At 38.6% G+C, this 8,839-nt stretch overlaps 1 protein-coding gene across 1 annotated transcript in view; it reads right to left on the bottom strand.

Moving 5' to 3' along the window:
- Nucleotides 1-8,839, bottom strand: part of mgat5b (alpha-1,6-mannosylglycoprotein 6-beta-N-acetylglucosaminyltransferase B) — a 121,643-nt gene that overhangs the window by 73,513 nt on the left and 39,291 nt on the right. Inside the window, exons 4-6 of the mRNA XM_016480888.1 lie at nucleotides 7,799-7,908; nucleotides 5,284-5,357; nucleotides 1,183-1,350 (exon numbers count right to left, since the gene is read on the bottom strand). Of these exons, the coding sequence (XP_016336374.1) occupies nucleotides 1,183-1,350; nucleotides 5,284-5,357; nucleotides 7,799-7,908 (352 nt within the window). The remainder of the gene's footprint in view (nucleotides 1-1,182; nucleotides 1,351-5,283; nucleotides 5,358-7,798; nucleotides 7,909-8,839) is intronic.

An 8,839-nucleotide genomic window follows, 5' to 3' on the forward strand; every position in this document is an offset into this window, starting at 1 on the left:
AACTGTGATTGGTTGTTTGACAAAGAAAGCTGCCATGAATTCCAGACCTTCAGCCGTCAGTCTGAATGTCTGGCTACGCGAGACTAATTTTTTATAGCACTACAGCACCGATTTAAGCAGCAGGAAATAACGACCATGGTGCAAATGGAATCATTTCCACTGCGGCGCAGCTCCAAGAGAAATCGGTAAACGGTCATTGTTCAGTTGAGGTCGTCTGCATCCGAAAACCTCTGAAAATCAGCTAATGACTTCGCAGGCAGCGTTTGTTCATGAAGGTAACTCATGAAACTGATTTCGGACATGCTTCTGAGGCAGCTTAATGGTTCAATGATCTACAACAAATAGAACGAGCTTGGTGATAACTAAGCAATATTCAATGATTTATTTGATAAACCATCACAGGATAGAACACACAGGATTGTTGGGTATCAAGGCAGCAAAGGATACATCTATTCCGCCTTTTAAACTGTATGCTAATTGTCAATCATCTTTGACGATAAGTGGTCCTCACAGAAAGACAGTATAAGACATTATAATCAGTAATTACTGTATGTCCCCACTGGATGCAACAAATGCCTAGTTTATAATGGGTCTTATTGTTTTTGTCTCGTCGCACGACATCACAGTATGGTAGGGGCGTAACATTTCCGTCACACACTTGAGGTATTCGGCCAATCACAACGCACTGGATAGCTGGCCAATCAGAGCACACCTCGCTTTTCAGAATGATGAGCTTTGTAAAAATCGACGCGTTTCAGAAAGGTGGGGCATAGAGGAGAAACAATAATGTACAGTATGTGGAAAATAATGTGTTTTTTGAACCTTAAACCGCATAAACACATTTCATTACACCAAATACACAAAATAATGTTCTTTTTTTAGCGTTGTCATATGACCCCTTTAAAACCCACTGAGCTGCCTTGCTTTCCACAGCCTACTAAGTCAGCATTCTAACTGAAATAAAACCTCTACATGACTGATTTGGAATGCTGTATAGGTAACAACTTGTGTGTTTTAGTATTGCCTTCTTGGTAAAAGATACCTGCAACACTGCCTATGGCAACTTATTAGGTTTTGGAAAAGAGCCATTTGATCTTAGCCATAATCACACCTCACTAACTCCTACACTTCTCTGTTGCAATGAATTCAGTGTAGTGATTGTTGACTCTTCCAGGCACTCACCTGTCTTTTTGGCAGGCTGCTGGTTGTGGGGTGGCTGCTTTGATTCCTCCAGGCCAGCGGGGGGCAGAACCACTCGACTTCACTGAGGTAGATGAGGAAAGAGCAGTCGGAGCCGTCTACTCCATAAAAGGCGTAGCAAGGGTCCGATGTCCACCTGGCTCTCATCCACTAGAAAAAGAGATGAGTAACAGTTAACTCTTAGAGTTGTCACTATTTTGACATTTCACAGAGAGGACAGAGGTGTGACACCTGAACCGAATGTGACACGAACCATCAAATTATCAGTTTTCTTGAATAGCTCAGGGGTTTCCTTCAGGTTTGTAATTACATTAACATTGTATTTTGCAGACACTTTTATCCAAAGCAAGTTACAGTATATTCAAACTATATACACTATATGGACAAAAGTATTGGTACTCACTTCTTAATTATATAGGAAATTCTTAGATAATTTAGGTGTTTCAGTCAGACCCATTACCACATGTGTATAAAATCAAGCACCCAGCCATGCAGTCTGAATGTACCAATATTTGTGAAAAAATTGTGTCGTTCTGAAGAGTTTAGTAAATTCAAGTGTGGAACTGTGACAGGGTTCCACATTTGCAATACATTTGTTCATGAAATGTCATCCCATGGTCAGCTGTAAGTGGTATTACTGGAAAGTGGAAGCATTTCCATGGAACAGCAGCAACTCAGGCCGAAACATAAGACCACGTACAGTCAGAGAGCGGGGTCACTCAGTGCTCAGTCACTTGGTGTGTAAAAGTCACCAACACTTTGCTGGTTCCATAGCTGAAGAGTTCCAAGCTTCCACTGGAATTAATATCAGCGCAAAAACTGTACAGCAGGAGCTTCATGGAATGAGTTTCCATGGCGAGCAGCTGCACGGTTACAAGCCTCACATCACCAAATACAATGCCAAGCGTCGGATGGAGTGGTGTAAAAGCAGTGGTGTGCACTCCTGCTCCTGGAGGGCCAAAGTCCTGCAGATTTTAGCTCCAACCAGCACCAACACACTTGCTTAGAAGTTTTTAACTCTGCAGGACAGTGGCCCTCAAGGAACGGGATTGGACACCCCTGGTGTAAATCGTGCTGGATTCTGGAGCAGTGGGAACTTATTCTGTGGTGTGACAAACCACACAGTTTGGCAGTCTGATCGGTGAGTCTGGGTTTTTGGCATATGCCAGGAGAATGCTACCTGCCCATTCTACCAAATTTAAAGTTTGGTGGAAGAGGGATAATGGTAATTTTGGCATATGCCAGGAGATTGCTACCTGCCCATTTTACCAAATTTAAAGTTTGGTGGAAAAGGGATAATGGTAATACTGTTATATGACTATTTTTCAGGGGTTGGTCTAGGCCCCTTACTTCCAGTGAATGGAAATCTTAATGCTTATGCATACCAAGACACAGCATACAGTACCAACTCCATATTAATGTCTATGTATTTAGAATGTGCAACAGTCCCTGTTAGTGTAATGGTCAGGTGTCCCAATAATGTTGTCCATATACTGGATTTCCCTGCATGGGAACCTTGTTCACCTGAAAGGTGGAGTCAGTTCAGGTCAAAGGGTCTTATTAATGAGCCAGTTTCAGTCTTCACCTTAATGCCTCAGCAAACCTTTACAAGAGCACAGCAAAGTGAACTCTGAGTCCTTTCACACCCAGCTGGTGAAGTGAAGTGAAGTGACATGTGGCCAAGTATGGTGACCCATACTTGGAATTTGTGAAACTCGGAATTTAACCCATCCACGAGCACACACACATTAGTGAACACACACACACACCGTGAACACACACCCGGAGCAGTGGGCAGTCATATTGCTGCGGCGCCCGGGGAGCAGTTGGGGCTTGCTCGAGTGCCTTGCTCAAGGGTCTCACCTCAGTCGTTGTATTGAGGGTGGAAGTGAGCACTGTACATTTACTCCCCCCACCGACAATTCCTGCCGGACCTGAGACTTGAACCCGCAACCTTCGGGTTACAAGTCCGACTCTCTAACAGTTAGGCCACGACTGCCCACAATACCTTTGTTTTTTAAACCAAATCTGCATGCTTTGCAAGCAAAGATTGGTTTGATTTAGCTGCTTTCAGGATTTGTTTGGAATGGGACCAAACAAACATTTGACCTAACAGAAACTCTCATCCATACAACAACCACTTCACATGGATGATGGATGGTATCATTCTTATTTGAACCAATGCACACAGAGTGCACAATTCTCACACCACATGCGAAGTAAAACACAGTGTATTGTGTATTCACATCAAAAACATGATGGATGAATGAAAGTATAATGAATTGCCAAACAAACACTTGCACATTTTTTGTTATTTTGTCTTTTTTGTTGTTATTTTGCAATTAAGGTGAATGCAGTAAACAATTGCACTTTTGTGCATTGTATTTCAGCTCCAGAACCTGAATGAAGCCTAATGAATTGCAATATACACCACTGCTCAAATGTTTTAATGGAAGGATGCATTAAATTGATCAAATGTGGAAGTAAAAACATTTAAATGTTACAAAAGATTCTTATTTCAAATAAATGCTGTTTTTTAGAACTTTTCTATTCATCAAATAATTTTTTGGGGGGCAAAAAATATGGTTTCTACAAAAATATGAAATATATCAGGTCATGGTGGTCTGCTGTACCCTCCATAATACAACAATCCAAAGCGGTCCTGAGATCTGAACTGCACAGTGTAAAATGTGCACAGCACAGATTTTCAGGGTGTTTTTGTGCTGTTGCCTGATCTACATAATTAATTTAGTGAATCGGGGGCTAAAGCAGCGCAGACTTATTTTGTCTTTTTTGTTGTTATTTTGTAATTAAGGTGAATGCAGTAAACAATTGCACTTTTGTGCATTGTATTTCAGCCCCAGAACCTGAATGAAGCCTAATGAATTGCAATATACACCACTGCTCAAATGTTTTAATGGAAGGATGCATTAAATTGATCAGATGTGGAAGTAAAAACATTTAAATGTTACAAAAGATTCTTATTTCAAATAAATGCTGTTTTTTAGAACTTTTCTATTCATCAAATAATTTTTGGGGGGGCAAAAAATATGGTTTCTACAAAAATATGAAATATATCAGGTCATGGTGGTCTGCTGTACCCTCCATAATACAACAATCCAAAGCGGTCCTGAGATCTGAACTGCACAGTGTAAAATGTGCACAGCACAGATTTTCAGGGTGTTTTTGTGCTGTTGCCTGATCTACATAATTAATTTAGTGAATCGGGGGCTAAAGCAGCGCAGACAGCACATGCAAATAAACAGCTTTAAGCGGGAGCAATTCATTCTTAATAAATTCCCTCCTGTATGCATAAACTACAATACAAATCATTAAATGCATCATAATTATTTTAAACTTTTGACAGCCCAATATTTTATTTAATTAAAAAAAAATACATTTAATGCAATGGGGAAAATATGCAAATGTAAAATATGTGGTAAAAGACTGTTGATGTAGGTCAATATGTGCAGAATAGAGGCAGAAAAAGATTTATGAGGATAAACTGTGTGTCTCACAGAGGGCAAAAGTCTGAATGATTGCTGAGTATTTTATGTAAGCAACTTGTTTATCATAGGCTACATATGTAGTTCATGAAGACTAAAGAGTTCATGAACTGCAATCATTTTATTTAATGCGTAATTTTCAGGCTTGTGCTTAAATGTGTGAAGTACAAAGACAACAGCAGTTCCAAGTGCTTTTTGCCTTCAATGACAGTTTCAGTACATTAGTGCCACCACAAGCTCTGATATGGGATGCTCACCATAAAAAATGCATTGTTTCTTTGCTATACTTGGCTTAAAGGCTGAGCACGTTTTGGTAAAGAGTCTGGGATGGTCTGATTTTTTAAGAAAAAAAAAAAGAGAAAGAGAAAGAGATCAAACTTTACTCGAAAAAAAAAAAACTACAGAAAAGAGACATCATCTAAAAAAACAACATCAATCAATGAAACAGTTGTGAAAACACTCCATAAGAAATCCATTTGTTGAGTGCCAATCAGTTTTTCTCTAAGGCAACTAAGAAATAAAAAGACCAGACATAAAGGAGAGTGAAAGTTTTTTAGAAAAATCTCTGTCAACTCACATCCACTTTACTGGCGCAATCCGGGTACCTGGGATCCTTTGGGACTTCGCACTGGCCTGTAACTCCATCTCGGCCTGTAGATGAAAAGGACAGGCAGTCACAGTCTGATAGCACTCTTCCACAGTACAGTAGCTTCAGTATGGAACACCAGTGGGATCCAAATGCTCTCGGTTTTAATGAGGCTTTGGGAGAGCCCTCCATATACTCTTCCATTTCCTCAATTTTCTTTAAGCTTGCTTTATTAAGCATTATGAAAGCGGCCTCTTGCCCTCGTACCTTTTACTTGTCTGCATGATGCTTGCTCTGGGCTTTGTTAAGAGCTCTGTACTGCTTTCTGTTCAGATGGGGAGAAAAAAGGAATAGAAAATTGCAAACATCCCCTCGCCTTGATTAATAAACTCCCATCTCTCACTGATAGCCAGTCCCAGTCGGCCTAATTAACGAAGAAAGAGGTTGTTCTTTGTAGAACAGGCTACTTCAGATGCGTCAAGCATGCTTACTGAGAAAGGAATTATGGGCTATTCGTAGGTTGACCATACGGGCCATTTTTACGGGACGCGTCCTTGCCAGGATTTCTATATTGCCTAAAATATACAGGTTTTGGCTGTTTGCACTGTGCAGATCGATTGTTGTATGACATTCACGAGAGCTATAGAGAGCTGATCAGATGGCTCCTTATGCTTTCGAATCGCTCTCGAGATACTTTGGTGTCATTCGTTGATTGGCACATATGGCCACCCTAGCCATTTTGCTCGATTATGAAAAGATACTAAGCAGCAGAAAAACACCATTGAACTTTTCAATCAGAAGACATCCAATGACTCCTGTGTTCTGTACACACACGGAACATTGATTTAAGAGATTCACTCCCACATCCCGCACTTGTCACTCCTTAAACTTTTACGTTTATAAATGCCCATTGAAATCTCTTTTGATTGCATACTCTAATATCTTGGAAAACAATAATTTGTGATCCCGTTGAGATCTATTTTTTTAAACTCTAGAGGAGACACTTGTAATGTTATTGGTTTTTCCTCAGGAGAAAATTTTAAGAAGAATGATAAATAATTCAAATATGCTAATGCTGTGTTCAATTATTATGTGGTGTTCAATTATTATTGGTGCTTTATTATTAATAATAATTCTTATTAGTATCAATGCTACCTAATATTTTTGTGGAAACTGATTGATTGATTGATTGATGAACATGGTTCCTAAAAATGTTAATCAGCAAAAATCTGTTTTCAACCTTTCTTGAGCAGTAAATCAGAATATTAAAATTATTTCTGAAGCATCAAGTGACAATATGGAGTAATGATGCTGAAAATTCAGCTGTAATAACAGAGATAAATTACATTTTAAAATATATTCAAAGAGAATTGATAAAATAAAGCATACCAACACTTTAGTGACCAATTCTCACTATTAACTTGCTGCTTATCAGCATGCATATTACTAGCATATTAACTGTTAGTACTTATAAAGCACATATTAATGCCTCATTCTGCATTACCATATTTTAGATCCCTTAATCCTACATCATACCTAAACTAACAACTACCTTACTAACCATTAATAAGCACCAAATTAGAAGCTTATTGAGGTTAGGTAATAGTGAGAATTGGTGGCCAAACTAAAGTGTGACCATATATATTCCTATTGTCTGGGATTGTGTCACGTTATGTCACATTTTCACATTCACTGTGAACAAGCATAGTTACTGGAGACTGAGAACATGATGTATGACTTTAGATCAAAATATATTGTCAAGTCAAAACTTAAATATTAGAAATTGGAAATGTACAAAAAGTCATTAAAAAAACAAATTCAATTGCACACGAAATGCTCATTTTCAACATAAAAGTTCTCATAACAAAGCAAGCAGAGTATGATAAGCAGAATTCTTGAACATTCTGTCCAAATGGCAGAGCAGAAGTATGCATTCCGTTTGTCTTACATTAATAGTTTAAATAAACCTCCCACACAGCTTGCACATATGCTCGCTAAAAACCTGCTGGAATTCCACCAAACTCTGCTGGCAAACTTTAGAGATATCAAACCCTACAGAGGCGCTTGCTGTACAAATAGCGGCAAGAGATGATTGGCATTACAGTGATGAAGTCCAATCAAGTTGCATTAAATAATAATGAGCGAATGTGCTGTCCTGACAAAATGGATCTGAGCCCAGAACTCTTCATGTCTAATTTTAAACCGTGCATTTCAATATGATTTTGGCTCACTAACAGACTAAAATGAGAGTTTTTGGTGAGTAAATCAATCCTGCGTGTTATATGCAGCTCTTTAAGTACTTAACGCATTGAATTATACTTAATATAAGTTTAGACACAATGAGCCAATTGTTGATGTATAGTAAATTATAAAGTGTGGAAGAGTAAGGAGCATAAAATACATGTGGCTATCATAGCTCAGATCATTTGAGCTTTTTGATCGCAGATTTAGGTATCTTGATATAGAGTTTTGGTCCTTGCCACCCAGACATAAATGAGAGATTCACCTCTGGTGGGGATGTTAGTCTTCTTCAGAATCTGCTCCATTCGTATAGCCATGTCGGACACATTCTGGGCGATGGCCTGGATTCGCTCCACCAGACCTACGGGCTGGAATCTGGACAAGTGAACAGGAGTAAGAGAGAGAAATGATGTGCAGCAACAGGGCTATTAAAGAAATAGTTCACCCCAAATGAAGCTGGGCTACTTTGATGATACTCTTCTGTTTTTTTGGAAAGAATCAGAACATTTCGCCAACTCATTTTGGGTTCCACAGAAGAAAATAATAGTTTTGAACAACATGAGGGTGAGAAAAGATGGCTTTAAATATGCAATATGGAAATGCAGCCAACCTTACAGTGCCTGTGCCTAATGAATATTAGAAATTATTAATGGATGAAAGTGTGTCTAAATTGAATTATAATGCACATACACATTCTACAGCCTTGAGAAGAAACAAAGGTCTGAAGTGCCTCTACTGAAGCAAGTCTCTCTATTTATTTTGGAACTGAATTGCAACATCCTTGAATGGTACGATTACCCATTGGACATGCTAATTGTTTGAAATAAGCTTGGAGCATGAAATAGCGATGCTTCTGCACTGACACCATTTACATAGATAGATAACGAAAATGACATGCAGCATGTTTAGGCCTGGCCCTGAGAGAAAAACACATTACAGCAATTAAGTCAGTAGCAACTTAATTCCCTTGTTGTTGACAGCATAAAAATGATTTAAAAGATTAAAAAGCTGGCTTAAAACGAAAAGAAACATTGCTTCATTTAATTGTCCCAGGGGTTGATTTTTATTACAGTAAAACAAACAGATTGCACTGTTTTGTTACATTAAAACAGCTTTGGAAAGTTTTAACCATGTGTTCAATATTTTCACATGCTTTTTATGTGTCAGCATGCATTGATCATTAGAATACTATTATTAGATTGTTGTAGTGAAAATTATCTACAAGAAGGTGTGAAACAATCATAAAACATTTCAATATTTAAAGGTAGGGTAGGCGATTTCTGAGAGGCTAGCAATAGTAAACTAG

The sequence above is a fragment of the Sinocyclocheilus anshuiensis genome, unplaced genomic scaffold, assembly GCF_001515605.1.
Source record: "Sinocyclocheilus anshuiensis isolate Anshui unplaced genomic scaffold, SAMN03320099.WGS_v1.1 scaffold561, whole genome shotgun sequence".
Lineage (NCBI taxonomy): Eukaryota > Metazoa > Chordata > Actinopteri > Cypriniformes > Cyprinidae > Sinocyclocheilus > Sinocyclocheilus anshuiensis.